We start from the raw sequence: 16,952 nt of genomic DNA, 5'->3' as shown, positions 1-16,952 counted from the left end.
GAGGGCTGCCTTGACCTCTCACTACTTTTTACGAAGGCTTCTCAGGTGCAGATCCGGACTGAATCTAACATGTTAATTAGACATCTTCGCTATCTCTGAAGAGCAGAAAGCAGAGCGTTTGCCTTCCTACACGTCTGATTTTAACCAGGGTTGTTGGTCAGTGTGGTTTCTGAGATTTGCTGAGTGTTGACATGGACCTAAGCCCAGGCTGGCCCCCCGGTTGTTAATTACCGCACCACTCCTCTCGCCTCCCCAGCCTCTGATTGGCTATCTTAATCTGAGCAAGGAAGTGCCCTGGGGGCTGTGTGTGTATATACACCTCTTTGATGGGGCTCTTTTTATTAGAGCGGATCGAGATGCAGAGATTGACAATCTTTATATTCCTGTGGGCTTCAAGGAGTTGCTGGTATAGATTTCAGAGATGGATGAAATTAAATTTAAAGAGTCTTTCTCAGGTCAAATCGAGAGAAGGAGTTGGGGAGAGAGAGGTGGAGGCAGATGGAGGAGAAAGGGGAAGGCTGGAAGGATGATGAGCGGGAGACGGGGGAAGCAGGCAGGGGAGCGGAGGTGTTGCCGGGGTGACAGGAGAAAAGGATGAAGTGGGACGTGCCAGCGGAGCGTCAGTAATCTGCTGCTCTGGCCGGCTGACAGGACAGTCACACACAAACACACTCCTGCTCCATCCATGGCCTCCAGCACACAACCAGTGTACACAGGTCTAGTGGCCAGCAGGAGGTGGCCAGTCCGCAAGGTGTTTTAAGGCCACGGAGAGCCATGTTTTCTCCCGCTTTCCTGCTAGCTTGGCGCGACCACTCAGATGGATATAATGAGGGAAATGGAAAGAGAGAGAGGGGAGCGAGACAGACAGCCAGAGACACACAAGAGAGAAAAGAGACAATGTTCAGAACTGGCAGCCTTACTTCTCTCTCTCTCACTCACCCTCGCTGTGTTTCTTTCCATACTCCTCCTCTCTCCCACCTCTTTCACAATTCTTTTGTCCCTCCCTGCCTTCTCTCTCTTTGATTTTTTTTTTTTTTGTACATTATATTCCGCCGAAGCCAGTGTCCCAGTGAGGTGGCAACGGCTTGGGAAGAATGAGGAGATGGGTGGAGGGATGGAGTGACCTAGACGATAAAAGAGAGTGAGAGTGAGGGCTGGAAAAAGCGCGGATGGAGAATGCTGGGAAACCCTCAGGTGGGCACTTGGGATGGTCCCCCCTCTTCCCTCTTTTGTATGTCCCAGTCCTCTTATCTTTTTTTTCTTTTTTTTGCTTTATTTTCTACCTCCTTCCCCACTCTCACTTTGTTTTTAAGGTATCCTTTTAGTTGTTACATTTGCGTGGATGCTTGTGTTTTTTAATCTCAATAACTTGCAGCAGTAAGGGACTCTCTGGATGTGTGTGACAGCATGTTTGTGTATTTGTGTGATTGCCGTTGTTGTCATTAGAGTCACGTAGCTCTGCTGTCTGCTTCTGCCTGCCTCCTGTATGTTCAAAGGCTATGGAGCTCGGTGGCTCCTCCAGGACTCAAGCTGCTGCCGCTGCTGCCTCATTCGTGACAAGCTTCTTCACAAACTCTGTCATGGCTTCCCCTGCGCCCTTTGGGACTTTTTAAGCCATTTGTAGCCAGTCAGTTTTAGTTCATTTGATTTCTATTGTTGCTTCTGCCACTGCCACGCTGATTCATATTTGCATGTTTGCGGAAGCGAGAAATGTTTGTGTTGCTGTTGATTTGGATTCACTGTTTAGCTTGTCTGCAAGGGCTCTCTGCGATCCGTTGTGTATCGAACACGTCTGTTTCCAAGGAGATGTCAGCATGGCAAAAAAAAGAGCCCTCAGTCAGTCAGTGTTGCCACTCCCTTTTCCAACTGTGCCTCATTTTTATCCCCCTGTCCCTCTGCTGTTGCCTCATATTTAGTGACAGCATATGAATTGGGAGAACTAGTTGGATGATGTGTGCAGGACAGCTGGGCCAGCTAGACTGGTTATTCTTCATAATTATACCACTCTAATGACCTCGTTGACAGCATGTGTGTGTGCGAGTGTGTTGTCAGTTGACCACCATGTTCAAAAAGCAACAAAGACACTGACAAGCAAGTGGGATTTATCTCGCTAGACATTCCTTCATGATAACCTCAGATGAAAAGGACTGTGGTGAGATGCAAACACACCGCCTTCACACTCCGACACAGTGATATGACAGTAATGGGTGTGTGTATGGGTGTTTTTGTGTGTGTTTGAGTTCTCATTAGCCCACAGGGTTTTGAGTCAATAGAGGCCAACACCTCTTCTCCCCTCTTTTGTCTTTCCCTTCACAGCACTGAATCGCAAATTAGGATGTGTGTGTGTGTATCTGCATGTGTATATATATTTCAAGTGTGCTTGTGTCGGTTTGTGTAAAGCCTGTGCAGTGATCCTTGATTTACTTGCTTGGCCTTCTCCTGCTCTCTTGTATTGTTGCTTCTCTGGAAGAATCTCCCCCCCCACCGTTAATTAGTCAAGTGAACCTCCAGAGCTTAAACCATTATTTATTCATCATGCCCTCAGTTCGATCCCATCACTGGCAAGGGAGTTAATGTGTGTGTGCATGCTCGTGTGTGTGCGTTTAGGATCAGTGCCAGGAGGCTGCAGGGTTCACAAAGTCAGACCATCTAATGCATACACACACACACACACACACACACACACTTGGAGTAAAGCAGAAGCTTCAGAGATTAAAACAAGGCGGACTTTCCCTGCATAAATGACTTTCTTCATCCACCTCTTCTTAACACACCCACACTCTGTTGTCTTCATAAAATGAGTTTAAAGGATTCGAGACAGCTAGAGAATAAGCAGTGGGAGATCAAAAGTGAGCAGCTGACACTTGTGTTTGTGCTGGGATTTGTTTAGAGTAGATGCACGTATGCTCTGTGATGGATCATAGACGATATGTAGACGTAGGCGTGTGTGACAGAGGAAACTGTCCTACTATCATACTTTACTACTACCTCCTTCCCTGCTTTTATACAGTAAACATGGACTGTAGTACTACACAGTTTTTTTCATTATTAGTTATGTCTTCAGATTGCTTCAGAAAAGCAAACACTTGAACATACATCAGGGTGATAATGACTTCCCATAATGACAGAAACCATCTTTGGGAAAAATGTATTTGGCATGTACTTTAAGTAATTGGTTTGGCCCTATGTCTCATTTAGTAACATGCAGGGGGGTTTGGGGGGCAATATGATCTATACTGCAACCAGCAGGCTGTTTTGGTTTGTCTCGTGGGGAGTTGCCCCGTTGTCCATCTTTATATAACAGACCTTGGTCATGTTTGGTTTGTGGACTCCCATTTTGAAGCTTTTAGTTTGGCATTTTAGCTGACGCCATCTTAAAATTATTAAAGGCCAGAAGTGACAGCCTGTCACTTAAAGAAGCCATGGCCCCTGAACAGGGTTTAAAATTATTTAAATTCAATTTAATAAGTACTAGGCCTTAAAAGTCATTAAATAGTCTTAAATTCGAAACTGTGATGTCTTAATTGCCACAAACAATTTATGTAACATTTCTCAATGAGTCCAGCTCCTCTGCATGAAAACCAACATTTCTAATGTTACAAATCCTCAAAACCTGCCACTGCACCTAATACTGTCTTTTTACTTTATACTTAAGTTGCATTTACCCATTGGCAAAATATAGATTATCAATACCTCCATAAAACCTATCTATGCACAGGACTACATATTTATACCACTTACCTTGATACTTACCTGCAATGCTATAAGAAAAAAAAATGTCCAAAAATTAGTCTGGTTAAAAGTTATCTTTAGAAGGTCTTAAAGCACATTAAATTAACTGTCTGACACCCTGATAATTAAGCGTAAATTTAAGCCTTTATACATTTTAAACAACTTGTCATGAATGGATAGATTAGCTATAGTGCCCCAAATCGTTTTTTATACGCAGCTGGAAACATGTTTATTTCTCCTGTAGTCACAAGTTGGGCATTTTAACAGGCCCTTATTTTGGTATTGACTTGCTTTTGGAATCAGCCTCCACTGGCCAGTTTTTGGCACTTCTGCATTGGCTTCATTTTAGCCCTGGAGGTTGGCGCTTGGTTTTATCTGGCCAACACTTGAAAATACAAAGATACTCGGTCTATAATGACATAAAACCAAGAAATTCAGCAGTTTCTGACATTAAATAAGCAGGAAACACTGAATGTTTGGGATTTTTCCTTGATAAATGACAATTAATCGATCATCAAAACTGGTAATGCTTAATATTCTGTTAATAAGCAAAATGATTTCTGCATTAGTAAACAGTTTGAGATAACTTCTCAATGCATGCTGTATAAATAACATCAAATTCAGTACAAAACCCAAGTGATTGTGCACTAAACCAAAGTTTACATTGTCATTTGTATGGTAACAAGCAAGGGTTTGCTTTAAGAGATGCATCTTTGCTCGGCCTCGTTTTCCTCCAGGCACGGGTTGAACTCGAAACTGTGGATATGCACTGTTTGTCACTACCATGTAGAAGAGAAGCGAGATGTGAGAGTGAAATTGGTCGTGAAGAGAGGAGCAGAGAGGAGATGATAAAGGGCTGTGGCAGTATTTCTGAGAGCTCCATCTTAGCCTCAAAGTGATGTTTCCCTTTGATATATTTTCTATTTCCTGTGCAGTCACATTGGCACGACACGAACAGTCGACCTCTGGCATTAGCTCTCTGCGGGGATGTGTTCTCACCACAAGTGTTCAGGGTATATTTTGAAATCTATCAGCAATGGCAATTTTCTTGAAAAACTGTTTTTCTTCCGCTGCCGCACACACAGGATGTTCTCATTAATGCATGCGCCTCACACAAAATCACATAAGGAAGGATGGGCCTTCAACTCGCTATTTCACTCTTCTGTTGAGGAAAACTTTCTGTCCATGAACCCCCACAAGGATTTGTTTGTTATAAGCTGCCAAACATTATGTCTCATGAAAAAGATGAACGTCTCAGTCTCTAGTGTCACCTCAAAGCTAAACCAACCTCTCTTAAACAGGGAATTATGAGAATGCAGATTATTTGTTTAGCTAAAATCTTTGCTTCTGAAAATAATCCGATATGATAGCCTCAATAATTAAAACTAAGAAGGACTTTCATGCTCAGAATAACAGCAAAAATGTACAAATTTCCAAAGGTTTTCAAATTAACAAAATAATGTCTTTTGAAGACTAAAAAATGCAGTGTTTTCACATGTTAATTGATCATTACTTAATTAAAAAAGGACCTGTTTGTTTTTAAAAACTCAATCTTGTCTTTCCGTCCTCAATTATTTCTTTGTGCGCTCTTTGTGAAGATCAGAGAGAATACCTTAAGCGGTAATGTGTGCCATCATTTGCTGTCAGTCAGCAGAATTTTCTTTCCTCCTCCGTGCTCTCTGTAGCACTGATGATGCAAGATGACAGTCACCAAAACTTTACAGTGAATGAGTTACCTGGCAGTCTGACTAGAACTAAAATGCAACTTTTTGTAATTTTTGTTCCCTCGTTCTGAAGAAACCTATTGTATTTATAGATTTTAACTGCTTGAGCCTGTAGTAACTAATGTTTTTGGCCACTTGGTGGAAACAGAAACAAGTTGTAAACACAACACTGACGTGTCATCGCTTTCAAAGTGGAAAAAGCAAACTTGTTGGCAAACAGTTGCTTATTTTTACAATCAGCAGTTACTGAGCAGCATCACTTTTGACTGGGGTCGTGTTTCTGGCCACCGAGCAATATTCAATCCCTTTTAGCTCTGTTTTTGGGTTCTACCAACTCCTGTGAGAAATACGTGCTGATAAATGCTAAACTATGTGCTAAATCTGTCTGTGTGCTCTTTGGTGCACAGCAGGTAGTGTACCGCAGGGTTTTAGACATTTCTCGCTGCGACTGAAAATCATACTATAAGTGAAATCAGAGTGAACAAACAGTTTTGGGCGCGACAACCAAACAACAAGCTGAAACTCAGTGGTAAAACTGAATAAAGCAAAGGGGAGCTGCAAAAATGCTTAGCATTAAGGATCTCTAGCAACTCGATCTGAAGCCTAACAAGTAACTCTTGTTGTAAATATGGCTTGCACATGCTATTAATTCTGTCACTGTTGTTTTCAATCATTCAATCATTCGCCAGGGGAAATCAGATGTCACTAGATTAGGAGGCCTTGTGGACTGAGGAGACCAGACAGAATCATTACACCAGTCATTAGTAATGATCAGTCAGTCTCAAGCTGCTATTTGCAGATGGCTTCAGGTCATGATTGAGCCGTGGCTCTGAGCCTCCCCCATTCATTCCTGGGCTCAGTGACAGTTTTATGTCCCGATGATCCACAGCAGGGTGAAAGGGCCATGCTGAGGTCAGCAGGGGACTCCTGGACAACATAGGTTTTTGAGGACAAATGCTGATGAAGAGGGAGACTGGATTACTTGAAATAGTTTGTGGCAGGAGGTGGTGGTAACATGAGGGCAGAGCCGTAGCTAGAGGCGCCATCTACAGACAGAGAAAATGGAGCATTTGAGCACATCTGCTCCAACTGGCCAGAGGGTGAGCAGCGGGTCAGACACAGAAAATAACCAGATGTCAGCTGGAGACAAGACTGGATATATATATAGTAATTAAAGGCGGCGAGTGTTGCATTTTTAGAGGATGCAACGAAGAAAAGCAAATAAGAGCAGAGCAAGCCCTGAGAGAGACAAAGAAGTTGGAGAACATGCCGTGAGTGACTGACAAGCTTTTAAGCAGGAACTGGAAATATCTCAAAAGCGTCAAGCGAAGCATGAAGAGCTCTACAGTCACAACATGGAGAGAAAGTGAAAAGGCGGCCAAAAAGAAGCAGAGGATGGTAAGACGGGATGGAGGGAGGGTTTGCTTTTAAAAAGTTAAAAACAGACGTTTTTCAAAGGATAACAAGGTCAATTTGGCACCAGTGTCAGGTGCACAAAAGGAAGAGATGGAGTCAGACAGGATGGAGGGAGAGAGACAGTCCACCGGGGTTGCTGACTGATAAAATGTTGTTCTTGTTTTTGGGGGGATCCGTCTGTTCGTCGATCCGTCCGTCTTCCGGGAGTTCTCCGGTGAGATTAATGTCCTGCCATCAAATCCTAGACTCCCTCCTGTCAAACACACGTTCCGAAGCCTATTTATAACCAGACGCCAACTCACAATCACTAATGAGTCTCTGGGTGACAAATGGATTTGGAGGACACCTTGCACACCTTTGCTTCTTCCACTCCCATCACTCATCTGTCCCTAATGCCCTCTCCTGCCTTAAGTTTCTTTCCCTCTCTCATGCGTCCAAAAATCAACCTGTCCCACTTCTTCTCCCCTCTCTTCCCCCTCTTTTCAACTCGTTTTCAACACACACCTTAAACCGCCAATTTGTCTCCTCTTCACCAACCTCTTTCTGCCAACCTCTGCATTCCCATTTCCGTCTGTGGCTTTCGAAGTGTCATCCAACTCTATTTTTAGACCCTCTCTTTCACTAGCTGCCTTTGTCTTTCCGTTTTCCCTCTCTGTCAATCTCCATCTCGCTCTGTCTCTCAGCTAGTTGTGAGTCAGTGCTAGTGCTTACTGGATTAGCCATGGGCGGCTCTGCCAAGTGCTCTGGGGCTCTGGGGCAGAACACTTAACAATTGTCAGATTTCAGTTTCATTCAGCCAGCAGGTGGCAGGAAGAAAGGGGAGGAACAATCACTAATGGAGACATTTCTTGATGTCTCTATTTATATTAAGTTGTGCTCTGTTCTTACTTGTTAAACAGCTATATGCCCTGAAGGAGCCCCGCTTTAGCTCCAAAGACGTGATAGATAGCCCGTCTGTTTCTGTGTCCAGAGGGGCAGCTTTCCTGTGGATGTGATTGACAGCATGAGGCCTGAGGAGTGAAGATAAACATCCAATCAGATTTCCCCTGGGACTCATCATAAATGCCATTTTAACTTGGGTAAATGTCATTAGTGCTCTAAATATCAGTGACCAGGAAATGTTGGCATGTGTGCATCAAAGGCCCTCAGCTTTATATCCAATCAGACAATATAGTCTGTAATGAAAAATATACTACCAGGAACATTATGGGGGAGATTCTTGATTGCAGCATATAGAGATTGAAAGTGATACATTAATTAAAGGATTAAAGGAAGTGGGTTTTGATGTTTGAATGTTTTTATGGTTAAATCTACCAAGGGGAAGCTTGTGTTAAATGTTTAGCTATTTTCAAACAAAGCAAAGTAACCAAAGTGCCCCAGGATACATTTGAACTTTTTTTTGGATCGATTTTGACTACTGCAGTTGAAGAAAAGTGATGAAGTGGTGGGTCACAACATTGGCTAATCCGTGTCCTGCTGTGGTAAGCCGTTTGAGAGTGAGCTGAGACATCGAGGTTTGTCTGGGAGGTGACAGAAACTTTGCAGCTGTTTTTCCTAACTTTCACAAAACGCAATTTACAGCAAAAAGCCCCTTTGATATATAGGTCTCATTTTCCTCTGAACACATTCATTTTTATTAAACTTGTCCGAGTCTGACCTGCGGTTTGTGCCTCTCCTCTGTGGGTGGAACAGAGCGTACGCCTCTTTGGTTGTTTGTAACACCAGGCTTGTCAGGGGTTTGTCTTTGCTGTTTTTGTTTGTTGCAGTGGGCGCTTTGTTGTGTTGTCAGTGACAGCTTGTTAACGTCTAACTCGTCATCTCCTCCTCCTCTTTCGTGCCAACTGGCTGCTCTTCCCCTATCACCTACACTACATCAACCCAGAAACCCACACATCCATCTGTACAGCTGCTCCGCCCCTTCATCCCCCCTGCACACCAACCCAAATGAGATGCTCAAAACACATGCAGCACCGATGGAGACGAGAGAGGGAAAGAGGCATGACAGGGAGGAGGAGGAGAAGCTGATACCCTTGATGCATGTGCACAAAGATCAATTGACGTGTGACGAGTGAATGGAAAAACCTGATGTGGCATACATTACTGCATGGCAGTTAGTGTCTGGACAACGTTGTGTATAGCAGGACAGCCAATAATACACACCAGAGGCAGATAAATGATGGATGAGCAGGCCGCACAAATGGTACTTATGTATTTGAGTCAAGATTATACAATAATGCAGTGCATAAGACATTTCAAAAGCACAAGGACACAGAATAATGGTGGAGAATGCAGAAAAGGCAGCGTGCCACTATTGCAGCATACTGAAAGTGAAACGGAATAAAAGCAATACAAGCTACAGAAGATGCAATTATTTATCATGGGAAAAGTGTTCCAGATGCCCTCTAAACAAGCCTCTCACAGCAACAAAACACTTCAAACCTGATTACTTGAAATTGAGCAAAAGCTCTCTGCAGTTTTCTTGGTTTCTCGAAAAAAAGTAGGCATTTAAAAACTGCAGTGTCCACAAAACTTTGTGTTATCAAAGTTTTCTGAAAAATCCTGTATTTATTGTGTCACAAGTGCCCAGCCCACAGAGACTTAGAAGACTCTTGTAGTGGTAAAACATTTGTCAGACATTAAAGAGGAGATATTAAGCTTATTTTCTAGTTTATACTTTTATTTTGCTGGTCGACTCTGAAATGTGAATGTGCTTTCATTTTTCTCTATCAATTGCTATGACGCCTCTTTTTTGTTTAGTGCCTGTCTTTTAAGGCCTTCCTTTCTAAAAAGATAATTAATAAATCAAATATCCAAAATAACAGTTTCACCTAACTGATATGACAATTTTAAGGCAAAGTGTCAAAGTCAAAGACCTTTCTACTGAGCTGCTGTTCAGCCATGCTCAAGTCAGTTCATCTCACATGTATGCAGTGACAGAGGAAATATATATAGATCCAGGTCCTAGATCCAGATCAGAATCATGTAATTAAAGTATTAAATTATTTAAACTATACTACAACTTAAATATTAATCAAAAACAGCTGCCAATAAATTTTCTGTTAATCTGCCAATTGATTAATCCACAAATTGTTTCATTTGTACTTGCATTAACTGTTGGGTGGTTAAATTTACAATAAAACATTATATTTTCTAAACTCTTCTTATGCTTTTTATGAAGTAGAAGTATAAGGGGGTATGAAAAGGACAGATTAAAGAGAAGTACAAGTACCTCAAATTCATACTTAAATACAGTACGTCAGTGAATGCAGTGTTTTCAGTTTTGTTCCACTGCAGCATTTATGTCCCAACCTTTGTCTACACTGATGGACTAAACGGATATCAGATAATGAACTCCTACATTTTTTCCTTTTGTGTGCAATCCCCCCCCCAAAAAAAGGAAACAAAAAAAAAAAAACCCTGCAAAACATATGTGACGGAATCCTTTCATGCACCATATTTCTGTTGACACTGAGTGTAATATAATTTTTATTGTCAGTGGTTGGTGTTCTGACACCACACATGTACGTCTGTGGTATTCTCTGGCCCTCTCCTCTGTAACGGAGTAAAACGAGATGTGAGGTGGAAGGTGGAGCTCCTGTTTTGCAGGTTTTTTTGCTGAGCCCACTTTGTGATATCCCCTGGGGACTGGTGAAACAAGCAATTACTCTAACACCCCACTAGGGACTGCTGTGTGCCGCTCATCTCCCCACTTGTTCTGGGATCATAAAAAGGCGTGACAAAACCCTCCCAAACAGGCTGGAAAGCTTGATTTCATCTCTCATCTGTGTCACAGTTTTCACTGTACATCAAACACAGATGGCGTCTTTGTGTTTGTGACACTGTTTCAAAATGTGTATTTTCTGATCTAACTGTCCTCTTAGATCAGTATTTAGTGTTAACAGAACACAATTATATAAGACACATGATCTGAAGATAAAAAGGGTGTTTTAATTTTGATTCTGTTAACTTCACAGCCCTCTACAGTAAAGCAGACAAACAAAAAATTACATTTCCTGCAAGGCAGCCTTAGGAAAATCCACCACCTACCTCCTCTCCTCTGATTCTCCATTTGTCTCGTCTCTGATGCCACTTGACAGAAAGCAGTTTGTACGTGACACATGACTATCAGCATCATAACACAGATCTGTGCCATGTTGACTCGACAACTTGTAAACTCCACTTCCCCGCTTGTGCCACATCTGTCAGATGGCTGTGTCTCTCACCATCATGCTTGTGCAACCTTGCACTTTAGACTTGTCGGACAAATGTGTGTGTGTGTGTGTGTGTGTGTGTGTCTGTGTGTGTGTCTGTGTGTGTGTTTGTGTGTGTGTCTGTGTGTTGGGCTGCAAACAGCTTTTCTGGAACAGCTGACCTGTTGCCAAGGCGACCTATCTGTAGTGCAAACGGCTGTCATACTTGTCTCAGCTAAATGTCTGGCAGTTTTGATTGATCCCTTTTTATTTTTCAGTTTGTTGAAGGTAGTTTTTTACCCCCTGCTCTTTTAATTAAAAGAAGTTCTGGCAGTGCGATTGCAATTAAATGAAGAGGAAAATTGCTTCTGTTATTCTCTTTATTTAAAGAAAATCAGCACTTCTGAGACTGTGAGTGTCTCTCCCTCCAGGTAGCAGACAAGAGAGAGTAGTCGTATGAACCCAGCTTATTTTCCAAGGGTAAGAAAACCCTGTGCTGATCAGGACAACTCTGCTGAAGAAACTGCGTTTTGCTTTTAGCAGTTCAGGCTTGTTCTGAGGCTACAGAGTGCCCCAGGGATGAGTCCTAAAACCTGGAAATCAGTTTGCATTTCAGCATTCCCTTTGTCTAAAAGTCAGTGGCGTTTTGGTTTGATGCCTGAAATAAGGTCTGTGGTTCAACAAAAGCTTAAAGGACTTTTACATTTTGGTCTATCATATAAAATACATTGGAAGCTTTTATGTGACTTAAGAAAGGCAAAGTTTTTAGCCTACTGTTAGCTTTTCACTTCTGGCAGTAGCATCAACGCTTCAGATATCATAAAAAGTGGTGTTCCTACAGAGAATCGTCATCACTGGGGCACCTTATTTGACGTCAGCAAGACGTTATCAAGCAGACATTAAATTTTGGCTGGAATTAAAATTCGGTTGACAGTATTATTATTGTCGTATGTCAGAATTTAAGGTTGTGTAGATGTTAAACTTTGTTGGGGTTCGTTCTCCATATCATATGTCAAGATTGTGGTTGTAGAAGACATCTGAGAGAGGTTGGATTTTGGTTTCCTAATGACACACCTTAAAAACAACAAAATATCAAGGTCATCTCTACTCAGTATTCTGTATTAAACTGATGTTAGCATTTGACACTCTAACATTAATTTTAACTGACACAACCTAAATTCAACAAAATATTAATATCTTAAGACATTGGTGGCCAGCCTTGTTTAAGTTTACTATTTTTTCCATCTTCAACAAGTATCATCTCAGTTTAAGCTCTTAAGTTTAACCTTTGCCACTCGCCCTGATTTCCTTGTGTTTGGCTTGTTTGCAGGCCTCAGCTGGTGCTGCGTAGTTTTTAAGTGCTAATCATCAGGAGCCAAGCTACTTCTGCACACCTGTTTCCAACAAATAAACCATCAAAAATCTCTGTATTCTTATTGGCCTGCCACAAATAAAAGCTGTCATCACCCGCTACGCAAAAGTCAAACATCAAGGCTTAGTGCTTGGATATAATATACAAGTACAATGATACTTATACACCCATTAAATGAAAATGCTAATGAATGAAATGCAGCCAAATTCTGTGCCAGCCGTGCTTTTGTCGCAACCGTTGATGAACTCGAAACTCATTTTTCTCAGTTTCTCTGCCCACAGTCACTTCTGTTTGGCCGCTGAAGCCGATTACGTCCTCTCTTAACATTCCCCTTGTCTTTCGGCACTTCTCCATTGCTGCTGCCTACATCTGTTCTGGTAAATCGTTTAATCAGCTGATGTAAGTGATGAATGAATTTGGGTTTGTAATGTAATTCACCACTTTGATTGATAACCCATGGCCAGAGCCTAACTAATCTGACAACAGATGTGCTCCTGTGGGAGAGTGCTTGTTAGGTTAGCCCGTTGGCTCTGTCTGGGATGAGAATGGCAGCGTGCTAATACTACAAGAGGCTTGGCAGCAGGTCTGCCGGGAGTGGAAGCAACAAACTACATGTCAGAGCCAGCTCAGTAATCCTGCCCCATGAAAGAAGTAACCTTAACAGTGCTGCTCCACCAGCAGCGGAGATCCCCTCATTTAACCGGCAGCGATGACAAGATTTACTGCAAATTACACATCATTACACGATCATTAGGAAACCTTAGGCTCCCAATCTTAGCAGCACAAATCATGTTTTGGCTTTCATTCCACTGAAATGATATTAGAATAATAATAATCTTGTTTTGCTGCTTAAGTGTTTAATTAGACGCAAGAACAACAGCAAAAAACATAAGATGTCATTTGCAATTACCTTGCATTTCTAATGCAGTGCTGTGCTTGTCTCTTTGGTTGTGGAACCTGCCAATTAGAAAGGGTTTATTCAATATTAGATAAGTTAACATATAGATAATACAACTGAGTAATGTCTTTTGATCTCTAAACAGGATCATGGTTTGGTCCTACAGATCTGAGTTCACACTGCAGTTGTTAAAGGAGGGGGGATTTTAATTAAAGTATGATCGTATCATAACGGCTGTTTTCTCCATGCCATCTTAAACCTTCTGATTTTTGTTTTTCTGCTTTTTGCCAGCTCTTGATACTCGGTTAATTTATTTAATCTATTATCCACCCTGTCTGCTCGTTGCAGCAAAATAAGAAGATCTTTTTTTTCCGCTTGACGGACAAAAAACACTTAACACTTCCATCCTGTACACAAACCTTGATTTTTTTTTTAATGTTACATCTCTTTTATTTCACACCTCGTCTCATTATGTACCTGCTGGTTTAGCCCAAGGGAGCATTTTAAGAGATTTAGAACTTGAAAGTTGGTTCCTGCAGTATCGTTAAAAAGCCATGCAAGCTCTCCCTCTCCTATATAGAATTTGGAAGTTTTGACACCTCTGGTTTCCTACCAACAGTTTTGGCAACATGCCTGCAGAGGGCTGTTTTGTAATCAGCCTGATGCTGTCAGTATGTTGGCCTCTGGAGGCGAGGAACAGTAAGAGGCTCTGACCTGTCCAGAGCCAGCTTAATGAACCTGCAGCTGGTGATGTACAGTAACAAGAAATACTGTCTTACTGTACATAAATAGGCCTCTAAGGATTGGTTGGTCAAGCCTGTTTGCAATTACCTTTTCTTTAATTTCGTTGTATTTTGACAGTAAAACTGTTTTTTTCTAGTTGGCTTAGCATACATGCCCTTTAACAGTTAAATAATATTACAGAAACAAAGTAACAAGGACAAACAGACACATTGGTAAAACAGAAATTAAAACAGTGTAGACCAAGTGAATCAGTCACATGCATTTAGCAGAATTATTATCACATAAATCTTTATTTTTATTTTGTAGGGCTGGGTATCGGTTAAAAAAATTAAGATACCAATAACAGTAGACGTTAAGTGATACTGATACTAATAGAGTACTTTATTTGATACCCATCATGGCAATGAAAGTGTTTAGCTGCATAAAATAACACCAGACGCTACAGATGTGTCGTCGGCCATACTTTTGAGCATTTTGGTTGCATTTCTGCACGCCAAATTTCAAACTCTGACAAATTCAGAGTGTTTGACATTACCACACCACACCATGTATGGGTTGTACTAGCTGCTGCAATAATGGGTCACTCAGTCAGGACATATCCAGGAATGCTTGCGGTAATCGGCTGCTAGCAAAACCATACAAATAGTCATTTTTTTTTAGATTTGGGTACAGTAAAGGTCAAATGCAGGTATCGTTTCAATACTGCTAATACTACTTGTGCTGGGTTATTTTGGTCAGTACCTTAGAGGTATTGAGTACCGATACCCAGTCCTTTTAATAAACAATAAATGTGTGATTGGTCTTTACTTGGAGGGCCATATTACTAGCGAGGTATATTTTCTTTTACTTAAAGGTGCCCTTGTGGAGTCTTTTCTTCAGTTTCTGTTTACAGTTAGTTTTATTTACCAAACCTTATTGTGTGTTCTTCCTAACAATGTCTAACAAACATGTCTGCATTTCCTTTCTCGTAAAACTTTTTTAAAAAATTTGAATCGCCAACGGCATCCCTGTTTACTTGCCAGCAGTCTTCTTCGTCCCTGCTGTTGAACTGGTGCTGAGCTGCATTTGGATAATAATTCTATAGGTTGATCACTGCAAGTGACTTCTTTCACATTACATGTAGTTATTTGAGTCATTGTCATTTTCAAAACATATGAAATAGAATAGTGCAGCTTTACATATGCATTTGAATTGCTTTTTACACCATTGTCTGCAGTATGTATTTCAGGGAAGACACACTCCTACTGTGCTCACGCAAAGCAGAAACACAGAAATTGGGAAGAGATTTATAACTCCCTTACCACCTTTTTCCTCTGGCGTTGCCCCCTCCTTCATAATAACCCTGCTCATCTCATGAATATGCAAGCGCTCTATGTATCAGCTCAGATAGGGAAGGCTTCTTAAATCTTCCATTTATGTCCTAAGATTTTCTTTGCTGCTTAAGCTACTCCACCAAATTTCACCCCATCAGTCACATTTCAGTTGCAGCGTTTTACCAACCAACATGCATCTGAATGTCAGTATGACTGTGTGTGTGTATGTGCTGCTAATATTATAGGGCGAATGGGACAGATAATGACCTATTAGGCTTGAGTGATTTAGTATGGGGTCCTTGGCAGACTTCAGAGGAGTTTCTCTGTTAACGATGACCTCCATCTGAGTGTTTTTCTGCTCGCTTTTTTTTTTTTTTTAACAACCATGGCTCCCTTTTTTCTATCAGGTGGTGCTGTGCAGTACAGTAGCCTTTAATGTGTGCGCTTTTCAAGTGCAGTGCTTTCCATGTGGTTCAAGTGTATTTTGAGAGAGAAATGTGGCGATGTGTGAGCAAAATAAAAGAACGAGGGTTTTCTTCTACCTGCGTCCGACAGAGTTGGCCTGTTTGCATGATAACCACACACGGTCAGCCCCTCAGGAAAGTCTGGCTTTCCTCAAGAAGTTACTTTCTTTTTTGTAAAGAAAGAACTTGTTTGCTCATCTGCAGTAAGCGTTTCATCATAATGATGTCTGTTGAGTGCTTTTGTTTTTTGTTTGCTCTAAATAAATTTATATTTTTATTGCACTTAAGAAAGGGACAGTTCATTTGAATGCTATTTGGTGCTTTCAGCTATTTTAGTGTGTGATTTCTTGGTGTACTGTATATGGATGTTCCTTTTGTTAGGGCGTGACAGTTATGCTTGCCAGCTTGCGCTTGGCAACCATTTTGAGAAATTGGCAACCAATCCTTGGCCTTTGGTGGCCATCAGTTGCATAACAAAAAATAGGGACTGGAAGCCTGGAGCTGAGAACAGCGATTTAAAAATCTTTGATGTCATTACATTGTAAAGTTTATGAGCCGAGCGGGAACTCATGGGTGGGGCCAGTGGGAGAAGCATTACGGCACATATTTAGTGGGCCACATGCCACAGAAGTAAACCCAGACTCTAAATTTTTGGTGCACGTCAGGTGAGCAACTCAATTGTAATCAATATGCGCCATCTTTGTGTCAGGTATCTTGTTATCATATAAATCAATGGACTAGACAAGCACTGGAGCTCAAAGCAACATGAGCAGACAGCTTAATGACATGATGTTGAGGCTGCAAGAGCCAGCACACCCACTTATGGTTTGATGAACAATTTGTTCACTTACTGTGATAAGGCTTTTAAACATTATTTAATTTCACATTTTCATTATTAAGCTGACCTATAACTTTATCATATCTTAATTACTTAAGATATAAGGTAACTAAAATGGTGACCATACCTTCAGGTTCGGCCATCAAAATCTGATGCCTGGTTGCCAACCTTTCATTTTGACAATGAATAAAAATACAGCATTGATAACCGCAAAATTGTTTCAAATAAAAACAAATGGCTCTATCTATAAAACACAGTCTA

General features: G+C 41.4%; 1 protein-coding gene across 2 annotated transcripts in view; it reads left to right on the top strand.

Moving 5' to 3' along the window:
- Window positions 1–934: 934 nt before the first annotated feature.
- The window catches only part of srcin1a (SRC kinase signaling inhibitor 1a), an 82,164-nt gene continuing 66,146 nt past the window's right edge, over window positions 935–16,952 (top strand). The window contains exon 1 of one of the 2 annotated variants that reach the window (XM_088091227.1): window positions 935–1,194. In XM_088091227.1, coding sequence (XP_087947353.1) covers window positions 1,170–1,194 — 25 coding nt within the window. In that variant the 5' untranslated portion in view covers window positions 935–1,169. The remainder of the gene's footprint in view (window positions 1,195–16,952) is intronic. The other variant, XM_088091226.1, reaches the window with a different exon arrangement.

The sequence above is a fragment of the Plectropomus leopardus genome, chromosome 18 (assembly GCF_026936395.1).
Source record: "Plectropomus leopardus strain MGB_pleo_1.0 chromosome 18, ASM2693639v1, whole genome shotgun sequence".
NCBI classification, from domain to species: Eukaryota; Metazoa; Chordata; class Actinopteri; order Perciformes; family Serranidae; genus Plectropomus; species Plectropomus leopardus.
This window is presented reverse-complemented; position numbering and strand designations above follow the sequence as displayed.